We start from the raw sequence: 24,520 nt of genomic DNA, 5'->3' as shown, positions 1-24,520 counted from the left end.
GAATGCTAAATTAACCTTTAAAAGTTATGAAAGAACATAGTTAAACTGGGAAGGAGAATTCAGTATGGGATGTGAATTCTATCACTGATATTACAAATTAAAAAATAGAGCAATATAAATATATATGTATTTAATAACATCAACCTCTTTTTAAAATGGACACAACCCAATAGGCTCTACAATTTCTAATTAACCTTCGTAAGAATTTGCTGGTGTTTTCTTATTGGCCACCAGAGGGTGCTATTACTACTAACTCAAGAGGACCTACTGAGACCTGCAAAAAAAATGCTAATACAAATAGTGGTTCAAGAGTTCCTACTGTATGGTTGTATCCAAAGCCTTGCAGACTAGGTACCTAAATTGACTGGAGTCTCTGCCGTGCTCTTAGTAAGCACACAGACCCATTATCTTCCTACTTTGAATTAGGGATGTAAAAGTTTAACTGGTTAACCGGTTAACCGATAAGTACAGTCTTATTGGTTTCAGTTAACGATTAAACTCCTCTGCCCTCCACGCCCAGGGTCCTGGGATCCCAGGCACAGAGCCAGCAGCTGGGACCCTGGGCATGGGGAGGCAGCGGAGTATCGGGCATGGGGCAGCAGCTGGGACCCCAGGTGCTGGGCAGGCGGCAGTGGCATGCTGGTCCCGAGGCCGGCATGCCGGCAGCCAGGATGCCGGGCCCAGGGAGGCGGCCAGGACCCCAGGCCTGGGGCCAGGACCCTGGGCACGGGGAGGCAGCAGAGCTCCGCGCCCAGGCCTGCAGCCAGGATCCCGGGTGCAGTCGGCAGTGGAGCCCCGCATAAAACGTGGGGGTGCTGCAGCACCCTCAACCCCACCCCTAGTTCCCTGCCTATGTGAACTGCTTAACGGTTAACAGTTTAACCAATAGAATTTTAATAAGTTAAACAGTTACTATTTTTAAACCCTATTTACATCCCTATTTTGAATGAACACCTAAGGGCCTGATTTTGCTAGGGATTAAACACCTCCTTTGAAATTCTGAGCACCCTTAACTCATTGAAGTCAGGGGGAGTTAGAGGTAAAATCGCAGGAGGTGTTCAGCACCTCTGTGGCTGGTTAGCTGTAAATCCCTCGCACCCATCACTCATTCCTTTTTACGCAGCACATGAATCCTTCTGTGATCAGGGAAAGAGTCATTGCCTGGTGGAGTAGAAGAAAGCACTGATCACACAAGAAAGAAAGGCAGTGACTGGAGGACTGTGGATACAGTTCTTGCTGCTTGAAGCTGCAAAAGAATCAAGAGATGTTCTTTAGAAATTCAGCCTAGAACTTCAATGCACAACTTATTCCTTCCTCAGGTTTGACTGTATCGGTAGTTGGAATAATAGCACAACATAAACCTCAGCTCAGACTTGGCTGTTTCTAAGGTTTCCCTGCAGAGACCTCTCTGTCCAAGACTCTAATTCTGTCCAGAGAATCTCTTCCACCTCCTTTATATCCTGGTGGAATTAAACCTCACCTGGCACAATGAGTAAGTAGATTTTACTCATCAGATTTATGCAGGTTTCTAACACAGTTAATAAAAATCTGCCACCTTGTTACAGAGCCATATTAAAGTAAAAAAATCTCAAAACCCACTTAATCAGCATTTCCAGAATATATTCTAATTGACAATAAGATTTAGCCCTAAAATGTGAAAGATTTTTGGTTTTGTTGGCGTTTCAATGGGAATCAAAATCAGACTTACAATGGCACTGTGAATGCAACTTTAACTACTGAGAAACCTTCGCCTTGCCATTCTACACTACATGTGCCTGCTGAGCTGGGACTAAAATTCTGGTCCCATACCTCCAAAAACACAGGCCTTTATCATTGCAGCTAAACAAAGACTGGTTTTACATGCCAATTACAGAAGGCAACATACATACAGTGCCCAGTATATATATAATGGAAGCTGATTGAGAGAGTGAACTATGAAAAGGTCACTCTCTCTGTGGATTGCTGCCTTTTTTGGTGTCTGTCCTACCACAGTCCTGGAAGGACTTAGCAAGGAATGTTTAGGACCCTTCTTATTGACTGAGATCTGCACTGGAGCAGCAACTTGCTACTGTGCTGTCAACTTCATGAACAGAATCAGTCCATGCTTCAAGTCTACCTACCATTTTGTCTTAGTACCAGGCAGTTGCTTTCATTTTCTGAATGGTGTTCTGTGCTTAAAGGTTGCATTGACTATTATTGTCCTGGGACAAAAACTAAGAGCCCCGTGTCCGTGATGTGCAACGTACTTATTCCTTCTCTCCAATAAGGTAGGGAACCACAGCCTGCTCCAGCCAGGACTTCTGATCCACATGCAAGTTTTCTGACTGTTTGTCAATTAAATGTCGTCCAGACTGTAATTCTTACAACCCCCCGCCCCAAACCTCTAACTGTTGCTCTGTTTAATCTGCACCACTGTTAGCAACATTGGGACCCTTGTTGTAGGTGGCTCTGCAGCTCTGGCAGCTATTTCCAGCATCATGCTGGGATTTTGCCAAGGGAATGTAGGTGGGAGTAATGGAAGCATGGAAGGAATGGCACCTGGTTAGACCCAGGTTCCTTTGCCAGCAGTCTGTGTTAGAACTTTAACCTATACACAACAAAATGTCTACTTTCTCCCTTGCCCTCCCCCCACACCTTTCATAGCAGCCAGAAAACACATGACAGTGCACACTCAGTCAAAGGATACTCCTGGCTTCCTCTGCCCCAGGGAAGATATTAGGCCTGAAACATGAGATGTGGTGCAGCAGGGTGAGCTCTCAGGGTGCCTGTCAAGACCACCCTGGGTCTCCATTATGAGAGTTCCTATATACAGTACCTTTCAGGAGCTGGCAGTTGTATTGGCTGTAATTTCCCACAGAGAGCAGATACAGCCAGTTACCACTTGGTGTTCGGCTGAAGTTTCTGACCTGGAATATCTCATAGGGTGGGATGAGGACCTCCCTCTCGGAGAGGTAGTGGGAGAAGCGTTGCACAACTGCCCCTAAGCAAGTCTTCAGGGTGAATATTGTTTCATTCCCAAATCTCCGGGCTTCCTTCCGGAGGAGTGAAGTGGAGGTGAAGCGGCCAAACCGCACTTTGGTGCCCAACTCAGCCTCAAAATACAGGCCTTTTACCCCCCGGTGTACCTGGTAGCACTTTTTTCTTGTGGTGCCACTCTTCCATCTCCTCACCAGTTGAATGGCTGTAGTCAGGTAGAAGTGGAGGTATTTGAAGGGGAAGCTGTGTCTGTAGTGCTCTGGGGATGTCCCAGCTCTGGACACAGCCCAGTTCAAATCAGAGTGCAGCGAGGTGTTCATGGTGTAAGCCAGGAGGGCTACAGCGTGATTCTCCTGCATCTCCCTTAGCAGAGCCATTGGCCTTTTTGACCAGACCAGCTTTGCTTTCTCCCAGATGCTGGAATAGTTCTTATTATTACCCAATTCCTTTTGGAAATAGTCTCCTCGGTCCAGTTCTTCCATTACCTGCTCACGGCAACCCTGGTACTGGTCATCAAAGGAATCTGGTGCCATATCCATGAGAATGTGGGACACAGCCTGCAACATAAAGAATGGGTCCCTATTAGTTTGTGTGTATGTGTATGTCAATAAATCAGATTGTCTCTACTGTTTTTGTCCTGCCACAGAGATCCTAGAGTGCACGGTGGAGCATTAGAAGCTCACAGCACAGTGTGTGGCAGACAAATATTGCAGTCATTTTGAGCTTGTCAACAGCACATATGCAACCTTGCACATTTTTGTACCAGTTTCCCTGTGAGTGAATATTGACCAGGATTCTACCATTATTTCACTTCATGAAGCTCAGTATTGGAGCCTGAGGAGAGTTATTAGGTAGGCTGGGAATACATGCAATAGCCAGAGGAGAAGAGGTTAGGACACATTAACAGGCTGGAGAAAGGAACATTCACTTGGTCTCCTATAGATTTGGGGTCTGGGATGTGGTAGAACACTCCACCTAGGTTCTAGACAGACTCAGAAACTTGAAGTGAGGGGCTAGTCAGCTCAGAGCTATGGCTCTGAAGTTGCCTTTGACATTGTGTTCTCTGCACTGGGTGCAGTGAGGACATTACTTGTGAGGCTTTCTGCATGTAGCCAGTTCAAATGCACAAAGACCCATGTGCAGCAATTCATCTCAGCTCTGACAAGTGGAAGAAGCCCCCTTAATGAATGAAAATAGCTATATCTCCAGTGTCTCCACTCCCTTTTAATGAGAAAGTAGGTAGGTGGACCGAGGTAGTCAGGTGGACCATTGGTCGCCTAACGCTGCCTGGCAAGTGCTTCAGCGGCAAGTGAAGGAACCCATAATGCAATATGTTAATTGTGCAATGCTGTGGGAGTGCACTAGAGAACAGGGCCAGCTCCAGGTTTTTTGCCGCCCCAGGCGAAAAACAAAAAAAAAATCCGGAGTGCCGCCGCCGAAGCAAAAAAACAAAAACAAAAAGGGCCGGAGTACCACCGCTTGAAAAGTGCCGCCCTGTTGCCCGCCCAAAAGGGCTCGAGAAGGCAAACAGCGGTTCGTTGCCCGGTGTGCTTGGCACCAATAAAGACACCGAGGGGAGAAAGCAAGCTAAGTTTATTTCAGAGCTCTGAAATGGCACTAGGAGACCAGCATGTCTCAAATCCAGTGCAACAAATACAAACAACTTTTACCTTTTATACTCCAAACTGTTTGCATACATCTCTTTGTCTGGCTGTTCCCCCTTACCCCTCCCTTTCAGACAACAGTTACAATAAGCTCTACATAAGCTTGTGAGAAAACTTTCCCAGTCTCTGCGACCTTGGGTTAGATGCCTGTAAACTAACTACCCCTCCTTTCCCTCGCTCCTTATCTCTATTATTTCTGCTAGTGTGAGTGAAACTGCAGCCATCTGCTAGAAACGCTGACCAATACATTTCTGCTTCAGCCTGCTTCAGAGCATGTAAGCAGTTAGCATAGACGTAGGTGAGAGTTCACAAGATGGAGTCACTGTGGCTTACAGACCCAGAGCAGAAGAGCTTCATCGGCTCTTTTGGCCTTCTACTCCCCTGAGTTACCTGGTAGCTATGCCTAGTGGACCCCAACAACCTCAAGCACATGCTTGGGACGCTGGTGCCTAGAGCTGGCCCTGCTAGAGAAGTGAATTTCTTCCTGGTGCCCTGCTTACAGCTAGCTGCACTTTTTCTTTTTTTTTTTTTGTCCAGTTGTCTATTGGGAAATGCCCTTTCACCAAAACTGACATTTTCCAGAAACTCATATTGATTCCAATGACATTTTGTTGAGGGGAAAAATTGGGGGGAAAAGTATTGAAAATATCAAAATGGAACATTTTGACATTTTCAGAATGATAAGTTTTGATTTTTCATTTCAAAATTTACTTTATTTTGAATTTTAAATGTTAAAAAGGGTTGAAATTGAAACAAAATGCTTTGATTGAATTGAAAAAAATTTTTTTTCTTTGTTTTGGAATTGCATGATGCGAAAAATGTTGAAATTTTGCCTTTTTGTCCTGATTCAGGACAAAAAAAAAGTATCAAAATTTCATGATTTTTCATAGCATGGAAAATCAATTTTTCAGCCAGCTCTAGCCCTGTTGAATCAAAGTAGATGTTCTATCTGCAGGGCTTTTTACATAATGTGGGATAAAAACAGTCCCATAGCAAATTATTAAAAAAATATCTTCCAGATCTGACAAATCCTAAATCACATGAATAGTCTGTATTCATATCATTCATCCTAATGGAGCCAGTTGGACTAATCATGCAAGCTAACACTTGGCAATGGTTAGGTTGCTGGGGTGCTGAGATCACTGCCTATCATGCTGATCAATATTAGAATCATAGAATCATAGATGATTAGGGTTGGAAAAGACCTCAGGAGGTCATCTAGTCCAACCCCCTGCTCAAAGCAGGACCAACCCCCACTAAATCATTCCAGCCAGGGCTTTGTCAAGCCAGTCCTTAAAAACCTCTAAGGATGGAGATTCCACCACCTCCCTAGGTAACCCATTCCAGTGCTTCACCACCCTCCTAGTGAAATAGTTTTTCCTAATATCCAACCGAGACTTCCCCCACTGCAACTTGAGACCATTGCTCCTTGTTCTGTCATCTGCCACCACTGAGAACAGCCTAGCTCCATCCTCTTTGGAACCCCCCTTCAGGGAGTTGAAGGCTACTGTCAAATCCCCCCTCACTCTTCTCTTCTGCAGACTCAATAAGCCCAGTTCCCTCAGCCTCTCCTCATAAGTCATGTGCCCCAGCCCCCTAATCATTTTCGTTGCCCTCCGCTGGACTCTCTCCAATTTGTCCACATCCTTTCTGTAGTGGGGGGCCCAAAACTGGATGCAATACTCCAGATGTGGCCTCATCAGTGTTGAATAAAGAGGAATAATCACTTCCCTCAATCTGCTGGCAATACGCCTACTAATACAGCCCTATATGCCGTTAGCCTTCTTGGCAAGAAGGACACACTGTTGAATCATATCCAGCTTCTCGTCCACTGAAATCCCCAGGTCCTTTTCTGCAGAACTGCCGCTTAGCCAGTCGGTCCCCAGCCTGTAGCAGTACATGGGATTCTTCTGTCCTAAGTGCAGGACTCTGCACTTGTCCTTGTTTAACCGCATCTGATTTCTTTTGGCCCAATCCTCCAATTTATCTAGGTCACTCTGTATCCTATCCCTACCCTCCAGAGTATCTATCTCTCCCCCCAGTTTAGTGTCATCCATGAACTTGCTGAGGGTGCAATCCATCCCATCATCCAGAACATTAATGAAGAAGTTGAACAAAACAGGCCCCAGTACCAACCCCTGGGGCACAACGCTTGATACTGGCTGTCAACTAGACATTGAGCCGTTGATCACTACCCGTTGAGCCCGACAATCTAGCCAGCTTTCTATCCACCTTATAGTCCAGCCCATACTTCTTTAACTTGCTGGCAAGAATACTGTGGGAGACCGTATCAAAAGCTTTGCTAAAGTCAAGGAATAACACGTCCACTGTTTTCCCCTCATCCACAGAGCCAGTTATCTCATCATAGAAGGCAATTAGGTTAGTCAGGCATAACTTGCCCTTGGTGAATCCATGTTGACTGTTCCTATCACCTTCCTCTCCTCCAAGTGCTTCAAAATGGTTTCCTTGAAGACCTGCTCCATTATTTTTCCAGGGACTGAGGTGAGGCTGACTAGTCTGTAGTTCCCCAGATTCTCCTTCTTCCCTTTTTTAAAGATGGGCACTATATTTGCCTTTTTACAATCATCCAGGACCTCCTCCAATCACCACGAGTTTTCAAAGATAATGGCCAATGGCTCTGCAATCATATCAGCCAAGTCCCTCAGTACCCTTGGATGCATTGTATCTGGCCCCATGGACTTGTGCATGTCCAGCTTTTCTAAATAGTCCTTAAGTCTTTCACCACTGAGGGCTGCTCATCTCCTTCCCATACTGTGCTGCCCAGTGCAGCAGTCTGGGAGCTGACCTTGTCTGTGAAGACCGAGGCAAAAAAGCATTGAGTACTTCAGCTTTTTCCACATCATCTGTCACTAGGTTGCCTCCCCCATTCAGTAAGGCTCCCACACTTTCTCTGAACTTCTTCTTGTTGCTAACATACCTGAAGAAACCCTTCTTGTTACCCTTCACATCCCCTGCTAGCTTCAACTCCAATTGTGCTTTGGCCTTCATGATTACACCCCTGCATGCTCAAGCAATATTTTTATACTCCTCCCTAGTCATCTGTCCAAGTTTCCACTTCTTGTAAGCTTCCTTTTTGTGTTTAAGCTCACTGAAGATTTCTCTGTTAAGCTGGTCACCTGCCATATTTTGCTATTCTTTTTGCACATTGGGATGGTTTGTTCCCGTACCCTCAATAAGTCTTCTTTAAAATACAGCCAGCTCTCCTGGACTCCTTTCCCCCTCATATTAAGCTCCCAGGGGATTCTGCCCACCAGTTCCCTGAGGGAGTCAAAGTCTGCTTTTCTGAAGTCCAGGGTCCGTATTCTGCTGCTCTTCTTTCTTTCTTTTGTCAGGATCCTGAACTTGACCATCTCATGGTCTCTGCTGCTCAGGTTGCCACCCACTTTTACTTCCCCTACCAATTCTTCCCTGCTTGTGAGCAGCAGGTCAAGAGGAGCACGGCCCCTAGTTGGTTCCTCTAGCACTTGCACTAGGAAGTTGTCCCCAACACTCTCCAAAAACTTCCTGGATTGTCTGTGAACTTCTGTATTGCTCTCCCAGCAGATGTCAGGGTGATTGAAGTCCCCCATGAGAACCAGGGTCTGTGATCTGGAAACTTCTATTAGTTGTCTGAAGAAAGCCTCATCTACCTCATCCTCCTGGTCTGGTGGTTCATAGCAGAACCCACCACGACATCACCCTTGTTGCTCTCACCTCTAAACTTAACCCAAAGACTCTCAACAGGCTTTTCTGCAGTTTCATACTGGAGCTCTGAGCAATCATGCTGCTCTCTTACATACAGTGCAACTCCTCCACGTTTTCTCCCCTGCCTGTCCTTCCTGAACAGTTTATAACCATCCATGACAGTGCTCCAGTCATGTGAGTTACCCCACCGAGTCTCTGTTATTCCAATCACATCATAATTCCTTGACTGTGCCAGGACTTCCAATTCTTCCTGCTTATTTCCCAGGCTTCTTGCATTCATGTACAGGCACCTAAGATAACTAGTGGATTGCCCTACTTCCTCAGTAAGAATCAGGAGGCCTCCCCTGCTGCATCCTCCTCCTTGTGTTTCCTCCTGGTATGCCACTTTCCCAGTTCAGACTGCGTCTAGCACAATGGGGTCTTGGTCTGTGGCCGGGGCTCCTGGGCTCTACTATATACAATATAACTGGGCCCTATAACAGGAAAATAATATCTAGTGTATTCTGTTTGTGTGGTTGTGCAGCTGATTAACTGTGTATAATGTTTCTTATCCCTGAAAACCTTTTGTAATCAAACATCAGTATAATGCATGTGATAATATCATTGATTGCTCTTTTCACTGTTGGGTTTTTAAGTGGGCTTTGGACAAACACTATATCCAGTTATTTGATATTTGGCTGACTACAAGTAGACATTCAGTTCACCATGAACATTCATCCTCACCCCTCACTTGGAAAAGGGCCCCTAAGTTAATGCACTGACTGGGCCCGTGGAATTAATAGCATGGACCTCACTGTTTTGGGACACAACTTCTCTACCAATAGTATCTGAAATATTTTTTGGGAGAATCCCAAACACAGTCACATGGGATGGAGAAATTACCAAGAACATCTCTGTACCATCTAAGAAAGATTGTACTGATTGGTTTCAGAGTGGTAGCCGTGTTAGTCTGTATCAGCAAAAAGAACGAGGAGTACTTGTGGCACCTTAGAGACTAACAAATTTATTTGGGCATAAGCTTTCATGGGCTAAAACCCACTTCATCAGACGCATGGAGTAGAAAATACAGTAGGAATATATATATATATACAGAGAACATGAAAAGATGGGGGTTGTCATACCAACTCTAATGAGACTAATCAATTAAGGTGGGCTATTATCAGCAGGAGAAAAAAAACTTTTGTAGTGATAATCAGGATGGCCCATTTCAAACAGCTGACAAGAAGGTGTGAGTAACAGTAGGGGGGGAAATTAGCATGGGGAAATAGTTTTTAGTTTGTGTAATGACCCATCCACTCCCAGTCTTTATTCAAGCCTAATTTAATGGTGTCCAGTTTGCAAATTAATTCCAGTTCTGCAGTTTCTCGTTGGAGTCTGTTTTTGAACTTTTTTTGTTGAAGAATTGCGACTTTTAGGTCTGTAATTGAGTGTCCAGGGAGGTTGAAGTGTTTTCCGACTGTTTTTTTAATGTTATAGTTCTTGACGTCTGATTTGTGTCCATTTATTCTTTTGTGTAGAGACTGATAATAGCCCACCTTAATTGATTAATCTCGTTAGAGTTGGTATGGCAATCCCCATCTTTTCATGTTCTCTGTATATATATATATATATATATATATATATATATATATATATATATATATATATATATATATATATATATATATATATATATCTTCCTACTAAAACAACAAGGAGTCTGGTGGCACCTTAAAGACTAACAGATTTATTTGGGCATAAGCTTTCGTGGGTAAAAACCTCACTTCTTCGGTAAAAGTGAGGTTTTTACCCACGAAAGCTTATGCCCAAATAAATCTGTTAGTCTTTAAGGTGCCACCAGACTCCTTGTTGTTTTTGTAGATACAGACTAACATGGCTACCCCCTGATACTTGACACATATCTTCCTACTGTATTTTCTACTCCACGCATCTGATGAAGTGGGTTTTAGCCCACGAAAGCTTATGCCCAAATAAATTTGTTAGTCTCTAAGGTGCCACAAATACTCCTCATTCTTTGTACTGATTGGGGCATTTCCTTGATGCCCAACCACAAACATTCTCTGGGAAAACATGTGACTTGAAAATGGAGTGCATTTCTAACAATGCAATCAGAAGGGTTAGAGAAGGTGAGAAATGGAACAAAGCAAGTGAAAGCAAAGTAGTTCTCATGCTAAGCTTGATTCAAAGCCCATTGAAGAGAATGGAAATACAGCCATCATCCTCAATGGGCTTTGGAGCAGCCACTCTCTGAGCAACTTCACAGCTTCAAATAAAGCACAACCTTGTCACCTCTCATCAGCCTCAGCAGGGAGAAGATCAGCAACAGCAGGAAGCTCAGTAGATCAGCTGTCATCCCAGAGTCCACCAGGAGATCTGCTACAGGATGTTGAACTCCCACAGAACCAGAAGATGGGGCTACCCTCTCTTTCTTATGGATGTTTTGCTCATTTCTCTTTTAGTGTCATAAATTGAATTCCAACAAATCTGCTGTGTGAAATTTACACTCGGATATGAGTCAATATTCTTTCTTTGCCTTTCCCAGAGTTGGGATCACTCATCGGACTCAGGCTGCAGTTTGGAGGACAGTAATTTAGAACCAAGGCGAGGACATATCGAAAGTAATAGCTCCGATGTCCAAAAGATGTCCAAAAGAAATGGTCTGGGTCCTTTAAATGACAGTTTCTCCTCCACTCCAGTCCCAGTCGCTATGCATTTCCCTGGTCTTTATCAGTTCACTTAATGTTGAGATTTCCTATGGTCTTTTCTCTTTTCTTTCTGGCTCATGAAGGTTCCTTATGCCAGGCCCTGTTCAAATCCCGTTGTTAGTCTCAAGTGAGAGGAGACTCAGACCTTTGAGGCACCCAAGACAGCTCTCTTCTGTGGATTTACATGACAAGATGAGGTTGAGTGAAGCAAACTATCTCCAGCCAAAAGTTTAATGAACAACATTAAAGGAATGTAGGGTTCTGATAAAGGCAGAACTGAGATGCCTCTCTGGTTCAGAACCCATCTGGCCCGACAGATAACACAGCTGCCTATTCCCTTCTTGCCCCACCCTGTCCTAGCCTCTCAAACAACACTGCTGCCCATCCCACTCTAGTCCTTTTTAATATATTTTTAAATGAATATATTGCTTGTGAAATGTGCCTGACTCAGCCACACAACCAAGCTCTGCTTGCCAGCTGCTCCTCACCAAACAAAAGACCACCATTCTTGACCTCCCTGGATGAGACTGCCAACAAAGGAGCCAAATATGGCCAAAGTTGCAGGTGATATGGGCATTTGTCCCCTAAATGCACTACACTGAGACCCACCAGCTAGTTTTACACATCACAGAACAGGGACAGAAGGTAGCAACTTTCAGTCCCTGCTGACTGGCTGTATTCCAACTAGTGCCTTGCTTGTGAGAGGCTATATGTCCCATTCCTATTTAGGGCTTCCACATGAGGTCATTTTGAGGAGCAGTCCTGGTTTGGGGGAGAGAGGCTGCCCCATGCCCTGTAAGAAGCAGCTTGCATAACACTGAAACAGACCTGAACAGGGATGGCCCTAAGTTTTTGAGAGCCCTCTGCAAAGCTGCATATGCTGGGCCCCATTCAGCAATCTACACTAATCCTCCCCATCAGCAGCTTCCCACCACTTTGTGACCTCCCACCCATTAGGCTGTGGTGAGCCCTCCCATTCGGTTACCATGCTTTGTGGGCTTTCATGATTGCTCTACATAGAACAAGAGCCAAAGAACAGTTCTCTCTATGTATTGCAGGGGTAAGAGAGACAGGAGATTCAATCACTAGCACAGTTTGATAGCACTGGGGTCAGATGGGATTATGGATGGAAAGTCAAAGATGATGCTCTGACTAGCAGGTCAGGTTTGTGGTTTGGTTCATCTGAAAGAACAGGTCCCTATGCCACCACATAGATGACATAGGCATCATTGGTGCTGAAATATAATCAGGGGCTGGCATAAAATCCTTATATCGTGACACCGCCTCAGAATGTTATAACAGTGGGTCATGACATGTCAGTGATGTAAAGGCATTTGCACCCTTGTGCTGATGTCACTTTGTGCCACAGAGGGCAAGGTAATAAAGGCAGCCAACCTCCTTCTAATTCTTTGAACCGTCCAGTTAAAGCATGAGGTCTCAGCCTTCGGATCATGTCCCCTTTGGAGGGATCACAAGCATATGTCAAGGCCCTGGCCCTTCCCAAATTGCTAATTAGATTAGATTAAGTAATCCTGACTAGATCCCAGCTAGACTGAAAAGAGTCCTGGTATAAAAACGGTTGAGAACCACTGTTGTAGGGTATTTGAATTTTGGCAGAGCTAGCCCATTTGGGGGATGTAAGCAGGAATATTTTTGCCCCCTCCCACACACAACGCATACTAAAAAAGGGAAGATCCCCCGCTCCCTCCCCCCGCTTGAGCTGCTTGGAGCCCTAAGCAATTGCTTAGTCTGTTTATGCCTAGTGCAGACACCGTTTAACTAATCAGGAGATAAATCCCACATGTATCTTGGTTATAATTTCAGAGTTGGTGTCAGTTCACAAATCTGACTGTGCATATCATGCCCACTAGCCATTTATCCCTCCCCACTGAACCCTTAGGCCTTTGCTTCTATGTATATTTTAGTGTGACGGTAATGGGAGATTAGCCTGCGTTTGGAGTGCAGGGTTCATGCAGAGCTCTGAAAATGTAAAATGCTTTAGTGGTGCCACATGCTCTTTCACTGAGTGAAATGAAATGTCCGTTAGGTGGCAGCAGAGGATATGGAATGATGAGACAGGGCTGCAAAACTATACGCAGCTTGTGCCACTGTGAGTCCCCTCTGTGCAGACTTTACCCTCCACACTCAACAATGCATTCCTGCCCTAAACAAAGCCCATCCCAAACCATACAAGTGCCACAAGGTTCACACTGTCTCTATGAGCCCACTAGGATGCCCATATCAGCAGTACGTCATTATTTCAGTTTGTTACAGGTGTATCTCACAAATAGGGTGACCAGATGTCCTGATTTTATAGGGACAGTCCCGATTTTTGGGTCTTTTTCTTATATAGGCTCCTATTACCCCCCACCCCCCGTCCTGATTTTTCACATTTGCTGTCTGGTCACCCTACCCACAAACACACGCTGTCCCAAAGTGGGGTGGGGCTCCACTTGTAGAGGGAACAATTGGGCTGTGTCTTTGAAGGAGCTCCAGTCACCCAGCTCAGATATATACCTATTCTGTGCAGACTGAAAGGCCTGGTACGGTACAAGGTAGTTATCTGGGCCTAGAAATTCCTGTAGCCCTTCTCTCCACTGCAGAGCCAAGAGGGGCAGGCATTTCATTCAGACCCACATCTCTTTCTCTTTACAGCTGGAGTGAGACTCTCGTAGAAGGAAAAACGTTCCTTTCTCGGCCCAAAAGAGGACATTCCTCCAGGGGAGAGTTGGGATTCCCATTCGAGTCAGTGGGAACTAAGTCTATTTCTACATGACCATGGGGACTGGGTTCACCTCTTATCCCAGTACGAAGAAGGTCTCTCCAGGGGAAGGAAGAATTCAACTGATGGTGGAGTAGGATCCACCTCTCACTTACACAGTCTTATGCAGGTATCACTTCATTGATTTCAATGTAATTACTCCTGATTAACACTGGGATAAGGGAGAGGAGAATCAGGCCAATGTTGTTGTTTCCTGTTCAGTATCCATCTTAGCTACTGGGAGAGAGAGCTTTATCTTCCAGACCTCTCTTTCACCCCAGTTGAATCTCACCACCTCTCACTCCCCACTAGATGCTGGACACATGAACAGAGAGAAGCAAAACACAAACCTGCTTTACATAACCAGCATTTATTATAGCCAACAGCTGGGGATGATTTCACCAGCCAACATGCAAATTTTGCTGCTGAGCAGACACCTGCCCCTCTGGAGAACCTGACATCTCCCTTACAGAACAGAATATATGATGGTACAGGTGAAATTTCAGAAAGTTGCTAATGCATAACACTCATAAAAAGATACCTGCAAAGAGGGAAGATACATATTGGGGATAGGCAAACCAATTTGGATAAACCTGGCATTGACCCAACTTCAACCCAACCCAACCCTGAACTGACCACCCCCCTTTTTTTTTTGAAGATTCATAAAAGTTCAATTAACTTTTTGTTTTATTTTACAGTTGCCTCTGCATTTTTTTTGTTTGTTTGTTTGTTTCAGCCAGGACCAGAAACATAAGTGCCAAAATAATTATGAGGAAGAGCTTTTTGTTCGGGTATTTTCAGCCTGACCAGAAACAGGGTGTATCAGAAGCATCAGAGATTTCCACCCCAATTTTGCAGGTCCAAGAAGCTCAGTGAAGTATATGAAATCAAGGTGCTTAGTTGAATGGACCCACCAAACCTTTAAGGGCTCATGCATTGTCACTAACATACACTTGGGCTGATCACCCCACACTGGAACCTGGTAGTGGCAAACTGCTGAACCTTCCCCAACAGGAAGCAGCAGGACCCCTCCCTTTCCAGTGCGTGCATGAGGATCACTGCTCTCCACAGCACACACATACACACACACTGTTGCATTTCTCATATTAGTCACCCCTCACCTTGTACTTTTTTGGGAGGGGAGGGAGCACAAAAGATCTTGCTGCCTCCCTTTGTCATATTTTGAGTTTCTTCAGAAGAATCTCTTCTTCCTATACTTGCTCTGGAACTTCCATGGCAAGCAGATAAGATGGATTCTCCTCACCTTCCTTTCTCTGAAGAAACTCAAAATACTATGGGAGGCCACAGGTGGGAATGCCTCTGGTAGAAGGATCACAACTAGTGTTCAGCTGTCTTGGACTGGAAAATGGATACATGGGGTAAATTTTGCCATTGTGCTCTCATCAGTGCTGAGCAGAATTGAAGTGGGCCCAATCTACCTCTCCCTTTTCCTTCCTTCCCTTCCTCACACTACCCCAGTCTTTATGGAGGACAGACTGGACCCTAGCCAGGTGAGGGAAGGGACAGTCTCTTCCTCAGAATCTCCCAAAGTAACGCTGATATGCAGCATGAAACCCCACGTGATCGGACAGGTAGTCACAGGGGGCGTAGTTTTCACACTGTTCCTTCCTCAGCTCCATTGGGGACTTGTACATTTCATAGTACCTGCAGTAGACAAAGAGAAAGATGCCACTCATGACTCATCAGGCTCCTATGCCACCTGCTGAACTCAGGGAGAGTGATTACCAGCATTCCCTAGAGATGGACTCCCTTATAGTAAATACAATATTTACCTAGAAAGGGTTAGAACCTAGCCCCTTTGATTAATGTCCAGGGGTGGGAGGAAGCTCTATCAGTTAGGGATTGAAGCCAGTTCCCCATCTCATTCACAAGGCTCTAACAGCTAAAGATAGAACCCAGGCTCCCTGGTTATTGTTCCTGGGGAGTGGGTCAGATCTATCAGCTGGGACTTTACCCAGGAACCTTAGTTATCCTTTCAGAAGCTTTACTAACTGGGGATTAAACCCAGGCCTTTAACTACTGTCCAAGGATGCTCAACTAGAAATGTCTTATCCCTCAGGGCCTCTGTGAGATGCAGCTTGGTGACCTCTCCCAGGAGGTATGTGAAGCATGTTCTTGTGTCAATCTGTCAGCTGAAGTTCTCTGAGTCCCTGTCTCCAGGAGTGTTGTAAAAAAAGTTCTGCTTGCTGTAGTATCTGGGCATAGTCAGAATGAAGAGCCTGTCTGATCTGACCTCATCCCTGCTGCAGACCTGAGCTCAGTGCAGGAACTGAAGGCAAAGATGAAACCTCCTCAGTGCACCCTGTGCAGCGGGTTGCTCTGGTCCCTGATGCAGGCTAGCACAGCCTCTAACTTGCACCCCACTCTCCCTGGCCCCTAAGGGCAGTTCAAGTAGCCAGAAGTACCAGCAGCCTAGGAATGCTGGCCAAGTACCCCCCTTCCTGAAATACTCCCAGCAATGCATCTGGCATGCCCCTGTGCTGGGGGCTCTTACAGGAGGTGATGTAAAGCTGACTATGGTCACTCTATGTCTGTCAAAGACTCCTCAGGGGATATTTATGGCCCTTTAAGGAAGAACAGGCCACTTGTCTCCAGTAAGTATCTCCGGCATCCTCTTTTTTCAGCTTCTGTGTGTGAGGATGTTATCCCAGACATTAATCAAATTCCTTGCCACATCCCACTGCCTTCCTATCCCCCTCTGAAATAATCAGTACAGAGTTCAGTCCTGAGCCCAACTGGTGAAGCAGGGAAGATTTTACCTTTCATAATAGGGGTAGGACCTCTTCTGCCTCCTCACAAAGGCATTGGCCGTTTCTCTTTTTACCTTAACACCTGCCATGGGAGAATAGAAGAGTAGGTTAGAGCTTTGGGGATGCCCTCCTATAGTCCAAATACTAGAGTGTCCTCTGGAGATGGAACATCTGCTATCCCTTATCACAGTCCCTCCCCACCTTACTTCCCAGTGCACATCTACCCACCCCAGCCTCCACAGTTCTGCCTCCCTATCTCCCACAGCTTCAGGGACCTATCTCCCTCTCCACTCCAACCTGCTTGGTCTCAGGGGCCAAGTTCCCCCTTGGTCATGAACTCCAGGAGCATGATTCTCTTGTCACTTACCCTGATGTAAATCTGGAACAAAGCTACTGCAGTTAGTGGAGTCACAACAGTAGGAGAAGAGACTCAAGCCCCAAATCTGCAGGGACATGGTTCCCTGTCTCTCCAGTCCTGATGACCTTAGAGTCCTGCCTTCTGACCCAACCTAATATGGACTGTCGCACTGGCCACTGCACAGTGAAGCCTTGGTACCAATGTCCGCAGAGCACCCCAAGGTGACTGAAGGCTATGGAGGTTGGGTCACTGACTGTTGCCTGCTGAGACACTGGTGTCCATGCAGCCAGAATACCTTTAAGGGACTGTAAGAAGGCTGTGCTTAAGAATATTGGTGCCCATGTGTGCAGAGTGCTAGGAAAGATTTAAGAGGGGTAGTCGTGTTAGTCTGTATCAGCAAAAACAACAAGGAGTCCTTGTGGCACCTTAGAGACTAACACATTTATTTGGGCATAAACTTTCATGGGCTATAACCCACTTCATCAGATGCATGGAGTGAAAAAAAGTAGGCAGGTATAAATATACAGCACATGAAAAGATGGGAGTTGCCTTACCAAGTGGGGGGGGGGTCAGTGCTAACGAAGCTAATTCAATTAGGGTGAATGTGGCCCATTCCCAACAGTTGACAAGAAGGTGTGAGTATCAACAGAGGGAAAATTATTTTTTGTAGTGACCCAGCCACTCCCAGTCTTTATTCAGACCTAATTTGATGGTGTCAAGTTTGCAAATTAATTCCAGTTCTGCAGTTTCTCATTGAAGTCTGTTTTTGAAGGTTTTTTTGTTGAAGAATGGCCACTTTTAAGTCTGTTATTGAGTGTCCAGGGAGATTGAAGTGCTCTCCTACTGGTTTTTGAATGTTACAATTCTTGATGTCTGATTTGTGTGCATTTATTCTTTTGCGTAGAGACTATCCAGTTTGGTCAATGTACATGGCAGAGGGGCATTGCTGGCACACGATGGCATATATTACATTGAGAGTATTGCCAATGGGTAGATACACCGGTAATCTCTTCACAGAGGGATCCTGGTGCTCATGTGTGGAGAGTCTTGAGAGGGCAGAGGACCCTGCACCCCTTGCCCCAGCACACTGAGCACTGCATGGAGAGTTTTGGATACCTGTGTTTGGGGAATGCTATGAGAGGGCTGCCAAGCTCTTCCCGCATAGAGGTTGTACCATTCCCAGTTCATCTCATCTCCCTAACCCAGACTTTCAACTGCCAGCAAAATGTTCTTTCCAATGCCAGATTAGCTGGCCAGTGAGAGAGCCCAGCTGTTTATCTCATGGGGAGGGAAGGTGTTATCTCTGGGGACCAACTGGCAAGCTGAGCTCAGGTCATGTCTGAACTACCACCTACAAATAAACCTTCACTGTAAGAAGTGCCAGCAATTACAACCTCCCTTGTAAAGATGTTTCTCTCTCTCTCTCTCTCTCGCTCTTGCTCCCCACAACCCCCTGTGTTTTGATTGGTTCTCTGGGAAATTCCAGCTTTAATGATCCCCAGCGGCAATTTATCCCTTGACCTATGGGACAAGAGAGGGGATAGAGGGGTCCAAGAGAGCCAGGGGATAGTTTTCCTAATGGATTTCTGTGAGCCAGGCTGCAGAGCAGAGTGAGAGACAGGGGAACATTTCAGACCCTAAACTCAGGTCCCACCCCAAACTGAACAGAATATGCACAGTCAGTACATAGTCCAAACTTACCCTTTTCCTGCTAGTTGAAATTGCAGTAATACAACATAAAGCTCAGCCTAAACTTTCTCCCAACACTTGGCTGTTCTTAGGTTTTCCCTGAAGGGACCTCTCTGTCCCAAAACCTAGCTCTCTTTGTCACTCCACCTCCCTTATATCCTAGTGGAGCTAATAAGCCTCTCTTGCCCCAGCAAGTCAGCAGAACTACCAGCTGAGCAGCTCAGTGCAGATTTCTAACTCCTGCTGTGATGAGCCAATAGAGGAGCCCTGACGTTCTGTGACACCCATTATGGGTACCTGTCCGTTCTGCTACTACTTCAGCTAGCTCACACCCTAATCCCCATGTAGCTCCCAGAGCAACTTGATTGTTGACCGGGCCTGCCTCATGTCCTGGTTTATCTGACAATTGAAAACCTCAGCCTGCTCATGTCACTGCTGCCTGCTTCCTACTGTTTGCAGGGTTCCACCTGTTCCACCAGGTCATGTGAAAATTGGACCTTTAGTTGTCGTGGGTGCTCTGCTGAGACGAGAGGACTCATGATGACACCTGCTGTAGATCTCAGTGTTGGTCAAGGAAGGAGAAACAAAGTAGAGGATTCTGTAAGCATCTCACTCATTCCCTAATCCTGATAAAGGGAAAGATGGAGGCAGATGCAGGACTTGAGACATGTGCAGAGATGGGGGAAAAGTCATAGCAAGATACTCACCTTCAACACCGTGTGATTCCAAGGTGTCCTTTGAATCTGGAAAACAAAGAATAGGAGTCAGGGGATACCACACAGGAACCAAGCATGTGACTCCAGTCCTTGGCCCCCGTTGGATGACTGTATCTCCCTCCCTTATTGGGCAACACCATTTCCCTTCCTGCATCGGGAATTTTTATCTTTCTGCCCCCACTAGGGCCTTGTCTGCATTACAAGTTTGGGGCAAAAATTTCCCACCATTGCTAATACTGGTTCAGTTCTATCAATGTCACCAGAGTCTATAGGGTATCTCTACATTAGAGCTGGAAGGTGTAAATTCCAGCCCCCAAAGATATACTTGAACTAACTCTGATTGAGCCAGTGCACTAAAAACAGAAGTGTGGCTGCAGCAGTGTGAGCAGCTGGAGGGACTATACATCCAAGTATGATCCTGTCCAAGACCATAGGTACATACTCAGGATGGCTAGCCACTCCTGCCAGTCAGTGTTAGCACAGGTATGTCCACCGGTGCTGGAATCATATCTCCAGCTCTAGTGTAGACATACACATAGTGTCATTTCAGCTTGCTTGGAGCAAGATGACATAGTGATAAAAATACCAAGATGGGAAGCCTGTCTACATTAGGGCTACTATCAAAAGCGATGCAATGGTGGTAAAAATAATGGGAAATTTTGCCCAAAATGCCTAGTGTAGACACAGCCTGGATGGCACCATCTCTCCTCCTTCTCCACTGGAAAGATGTGTTCTAACCTTCGATGGTCCCTGCAATCACCCAAGGGGAATTCCCTCTGATTTTACAGAGGGCTCATGGGACCCATACTCTGCTTGCCACTCCAAACCACCCAGGCTCTTCTCTAGTTCTTCACCTATCGCTCTTTCACCCATGGCAAATCCCATCTGCTATTGTCTTAGAAGTGTATTTAAGGGGACAAAGAAGATTTAGGAAAATAAATGTGTTGATTAATTGCTAGATTGTAAACTCTTTGAGGGAATGGTTGTGGTTTTTTGTTGTTGTTTTTTCCAAAGCACCGTGTGCATTTACATCAGCAAGACACATTTGTTGTCTGATCAGACCCTGCAGACTATTTGTGGAGAAAGGTGCTATTCCGCATGAGTCTGGGTATCCGAGTTTGACCCTAAGTCACTTAGGTTCAGCTTGTGACCCTCAGGCTCATGTTAAATACACCTTACTTAAGTAGTACCATTGACTTCAATGGGTCTGATTTGCAGAGTAAGGTCTTACTCAGCTTGAGCAAGGGCATCAGAATCTGGCCTTTACCTAGCAGCTTCTGAGAGCTAAATGGCAGTTTTGCTGTGTCACATTCACCACAGTGAAGAGAAAGGGGAAACTGGTAGATGCCTCATTCACGATGTTCCAAGTGAACTCTACCCCCAAGCAGTCCCCAGTTCCTGTTCTCGGCTATGCAAACAACCTGCCACCAGAGGCAGGAGGGGGAAGCTAGCATGGCCGATTTTCTTCTGCCCCATCCCCTTCCCTCTGCCCCTAGAGAAGATGAGCAGTCTTCACATCCACCCCGTGAACCACCACCCCAATCTTTAATCAGAGATCCCCAGGCAGCCTCTTCACTGTCATCCTGCCCCAGTACTCCCCATTCACCTGTCCCCCAGTGCTGCTGCTCATTTGAAGTTCATGTCCTCTAGAGCGCTGTCTGCCACACTGCACTGAATCCCCCAGCTCTTAGCCATAGAGAACCCAGCAGAGCAGCAACCCTCATCAGAGTCTTAGTAATAATGTGATTAATAATAGTTCCAGTAAAAAGAACAGGAGTACTTGTGGCACCTTAGCGACTAACAAATTTATTAGAGCATAAGCTTTCGTGGGCTACAACCCACTTCTTCGGATGTAGCCCACGAAAGCTTATGCTCTAATAAATTTGTTAGTCTCTAAGGTGCCACAAGTATTCCTGTTCTTTTTGCGGATACAGACTAACATGGCTGCTACTCTGAAAATAGTTCCAGTGTTTTTCATCTGAGGATCTCCAGGTGATCTCCAAACACTAACTAGTTAATTCTCCCAATGACCTTGTGACTTAGGAAAGCACTATAATCCCCATATTACAGCTGGAAAAACTGAGGCACAGAGCAGTAAGTGATTTGCCTTAGGTAACACAGCAGAGAATAGACACTAGGACATTTGACCCCCAGCCTCCTGTACTAGACACTGCCAGCAGGTGAGGCAGGCAGATTAAGGATTGTAGTAAGGGGGGTAAAACGTAGTGACCAAGTTGATACCCCCTTCACCTCCTCCTCTGAGGAGAAGGCTGCAGATGAGAGGGAATGGGGAGTCTTTAACTTAATGCTTTTTAACCTTAGAAAGATTCAGTGTGCTTTGGCAAAGGCACTGGCCAGTTCCTGTTTTATCCAAACTGTGCCACCTATGCCAGGAGACAATGGCTCCTTACGAAATGTCAGAGGGCAACATGCTGTCTGCTGTAGAATGGAGCCTTCTGGAAATCTCTAGGCTTGTGGAGCCAATCTGCATTTTGCACTCCACATGGAAACTGATAAAGGATTAGACCAAGACTAATGAACAGACTGGAATACAATAGCTGCTTTAGAGCAGACTGACCAGGAATGAAGGAGAGAAGCTCTCTGAGGGGAAAACAATCAAAGATTAAAAACTGTATTGCAAAATATTAACTAATTTCTCACCAATCTGATGCCTGTGAGAGTGTATTTAATTTACAAGGTCATCTTTAACACTGAGGAATTTAACGCTGACAAGAACTGGCGTAGTACAGGCAAGTACAGGGCAAGCTTTCTACCCTTCCTGTCTCAGCATCCCTGTCCATTCTGCCAAAGCAGAGAGAGGTTGAACACCTGCTATTTCAGATCTAGATCTCCCACCCCTTTCCAGCTGTGCAGCTCACTCCTCTATGGCTATTTCTTATTTAAGAGGGTTCTGGAGCTTGCCTCCCAGCTGCAGTTTATATCCTATGACCATATTTTTTAACAGTATCACTGCCATTTTTTTCATTGTGCCTTTAAAAACTCTCCCAGTCCAACATATTTCAATGGAATTAAAAGGTGTAGCTTTATTTTTCTCCTCAGATGTCTCCGGGTACTGTACAACTTTCCAGTGTTGGCAGATATAACATAGCCTTCCCCACAGTCCATGTAGTTTAGTTAATTCCCCTCAATTCTGACCTGCAGCGCAGTCCCTTTGTCCAAAACTGGGGACCCAACTTTGCTAATTCACCTAAATCCTAAACTGGATTCCTGAGATTGCCAGTCATGCCCATTTGTGCAATAGTTTGTGTCCTAGTGGAGGCAAATGTCTATTAGGGATTAGGCTGGAGACCCTCAAACCCATTCTTATTTGTGACCTATATAATATAACACCTTGCCAGTGCAATAGCCCATAGTATACTGCCTAGCCCCAAAGCAGGTCTTCTCCTGAGCAAGCAGTCTTCTCAGGTTTTAAGTGTTCAATAATACACTCAGTGAACTCTCCAGGTGAGATAAATGCTGTGTCCCCTTACCTCTTTCACAATAGCAGAAGGCTGCCAGGGCCAGGATCAGGAGTAGCAGCACCAGAAGTTTCCTCATCTCCTCCTTTTTGTCTAATGCAATTCTGCAGCCTCAGAGCTTCTCTAGGAGGGTTCTGGAGCTTGCCTCCCAGCTGCACTTTATATCCTGTGACCATCTGGAGAGATCAGGACTCTGGCCAGAGTCTCTCAAACTTTGACATTCCTGTGTCCCTGCTCCAACACAAAGCTTCGCATTTGGGCCAATAGATATCCGGTCCTGGCAGCCATGTGCACATCCATCTCAGTCCAAAGGCTCATGGCACTTCCAGATGACTTTATGGAGCTCCAAATGCTACTTTTAAAGGGGGGGCGGGGAAAGGCTTAATTACAAACATCCCATAGTTTAGTGTTGAGTGAGAAAGCGATTCCAGCTGCATGGAGGAGAGGCAATGGGAGAGAACCATCATGTCATGATGTGGTGCAGCCGATGAAGGGGGTTTCATATGACCCATTTTTGCTAATGAAACAATCTTACACTTCTGACAATCTGAGTTTAATCAAATCCTGCCTCGGCTCAAATAAGATGATCTCAGTCTAGTCTCTGGCATGCTGAGGTGCCCACAGAGGCAGTTTTTTTTCTTCGAGAGAAGTGGAAAATGGTAAAACTGGATATGGCAAGCTTGGCACATTGGCTTGCGTGGAAGGAACTCACCACATCACTCTTCACCTATTCCTCTGACCCGCTCAGGAACTCCTTCCAGACCAAATCATATGGAAGGATCCACTGTGCAATGCTGGGCAAGGGGGAGCTAAGCAGAGAAGACAGAAGGGGGAAATGAAGGTTAGTAATCTGAGCTGTTCCAATCTCAAAACTAAGCAGCACTGTGCCCTATTGTTTCAAGATATGGTCTTGGTGACACATTAGGGGATTGCTTTCATCCAAATCAAGATTGATTTGAACTAATGCTCCAGAATGAAGCTAGGGGCACATTGCTGCAGGAGGGGGCATCATTCAGATAAGGTATAAAACCAAAGCTAAATTTCTGGGGTCAGACAGTGCAGCTAGGCCTATATATACCACTTGAATATCCCACAATGCTTTTTGAAAGAGGATTAGCCCCAGTATCCTTGCCAAATTGCAATTTCGGCAGTTACATTCTGTCTGCCTAAATTCCCCCGTAGTGTCAAGTAGATACGACATTTGATAGTTCCTGTCCCAAGATGTTGTTTGTACACTATTAAATGCCTGCCAAAGAGACCGCTGCATGGCAAGGGGAAGAGGAAGTGATCCCTCCAGAGCCCAGTTTTCAAAAATGGGCACTTCACTCTGTGTTTGGTGATTTTAGACGCCCCAAAGCATGCGTATACATAGGAAATGGGGAGGATGTGGCAGCAACAGGGGGCAGAAGGAACAGTGAGCTGAAGATTAGGAAGAAGGAACAAGGGGCAACTACATAGGTTTGGGCTGAAACCCAGTAGGATGAAAAAAAGAGGAGATGCACAGCATTGAAGGATGAAAGGGAAATGCACAAAAGATGAGGTAATATCTTTTATTAGACCAACAAAATCCAGTATCCTGGGTTATCTAATATCCTGGGACTGACACAGCTACAACAATACTGCATATGAAAGATGACCCTGTAAGACAAGGCGGTGAGGTAATTGGACCAACTTCCAGGAAAATATATTACCTCAG

At 45.6% G+C, this 24,520-nt stretch overlaps 2 protein-coding genes across 3 annotated transcripts; both read right to left on the bottom strand.

Annotated features, from left to right (window-relative positions):
- Positions 1-1,154: 1,154 nt before the first annotated feature.
- ART4 (ADP-ribosyltransferase 4 (inactive) (Dombrock blood group)) lies at positions 1,155-11,310 on the bottom strand. Of its 2 annotated transcripts, none has more exons than XM_065415174.1 (3): positions 10,627-11,310; positions 2,816-3,533; positions 1,155-1,246 (listed from the first exon to the last, which is right to left on the bottom strand). In XM_065415174.1, the coding sequence occupies exons 1-3, from the start codon at positions 10,696-10,698 to the stop codon at positions 1,155-1,157; spliced, it is 882 nt and encodes a 293-aa protein (XP_065271246.1). In that variant the 5' UTR covers positions 10,699-11,310. The 2 variants fall into 2 exon arrangements, with proteins under 2 accessions (XP_065271246.1, XP_065271253.1); XM_065415181.1 differs by having other exon boundaries at positions 10,635-10,714.
- Positions 11,311-14,360: 3,050 nt separating this feature from the next.
- On the bottom strand, positions 14,361-22,903 carry LOC135893905 (osteocalcin-like). Its single transcript, XM_065421871.1, has 4 exons — positions 22,837-22,903; positions 19,337-19,372; positions 16,592-16,664; positions 14,361-15,476 (listed from the first exon to the last, which is right to left on the bottom strand). The coding sequence occupies exons 1-4, from the start codon at positions 22,901-22,903 to the stop codon at positions 15,347-15,349; spliced, it is 306 nt and encodes a 101-aa protein (XP_065277943.1). The 3' UTR covers positions 14,361-15,346.
- Positions 22,904-24,520: the final 1,617 nt, after the last annotated feature.

Source organism: Emys orbicularis, chromosome 1 (genome assembly GCF_028017835.1).
Source record: "Emys orbicularis isolate rEmyOrb1 chromosome 1, rEmyOrb1.hap1, whole genome shotgun sequence".
Lineage (NCBI taxonomy): Eukaryota > Metazoa > Chordata > Testudines > Emydidae > Emys > Emys orbicularis.
The sequence above is the reverse complement of the archived record's forward strand: the minus strand, read 5'-3'. Positions and strand labels throughout refer to the sequence as shown.

Coding starts and splice junctions, on each gene's coding strand:
- ART4 (XM_065415174.1), bottom strand. CDS start 10,698: ATGACAGCTGATCTACTGAGCTTCCTGCTGTTGCTGATCTTCTCCCTG. Junction 3,534..10,626: donor GGCTGATGAGAGGTGACAAG/GTTGTGCTTTAT, acceptor TTTATGTTGCAG/GCTGTGTCCCACATTCTCAT. Junction 1,247..2,815: donor CAACTGCCAGCTCCTGAAAG/GTACTGTATATA, acceptor ATTCTTTTGCAG/CTTCAAGCAGCAAGAACTGT.
- LOC135893905 (XM_065421871.1), bottom strand. CDS start 22,903: ATGAGGAAACTTCTGGTGCTGCTACTCCTGATCCTGGCCCTGGCAGCC. Junction 19,373..22,836: donor CTTCTGCTATTGTGAAAGAG/GTAAGGGGACAC, acceptor TTTGTTTTCCAG/ATTCAAAGGACACCTTGGAA. Junction 16,665..19,336: donor GGAATCACACGGTGTTGAAG/GTGAGTATCTTG, acceptor CTCCCATGGCAG/GTGTTAAGGTAAAAAGAGAA.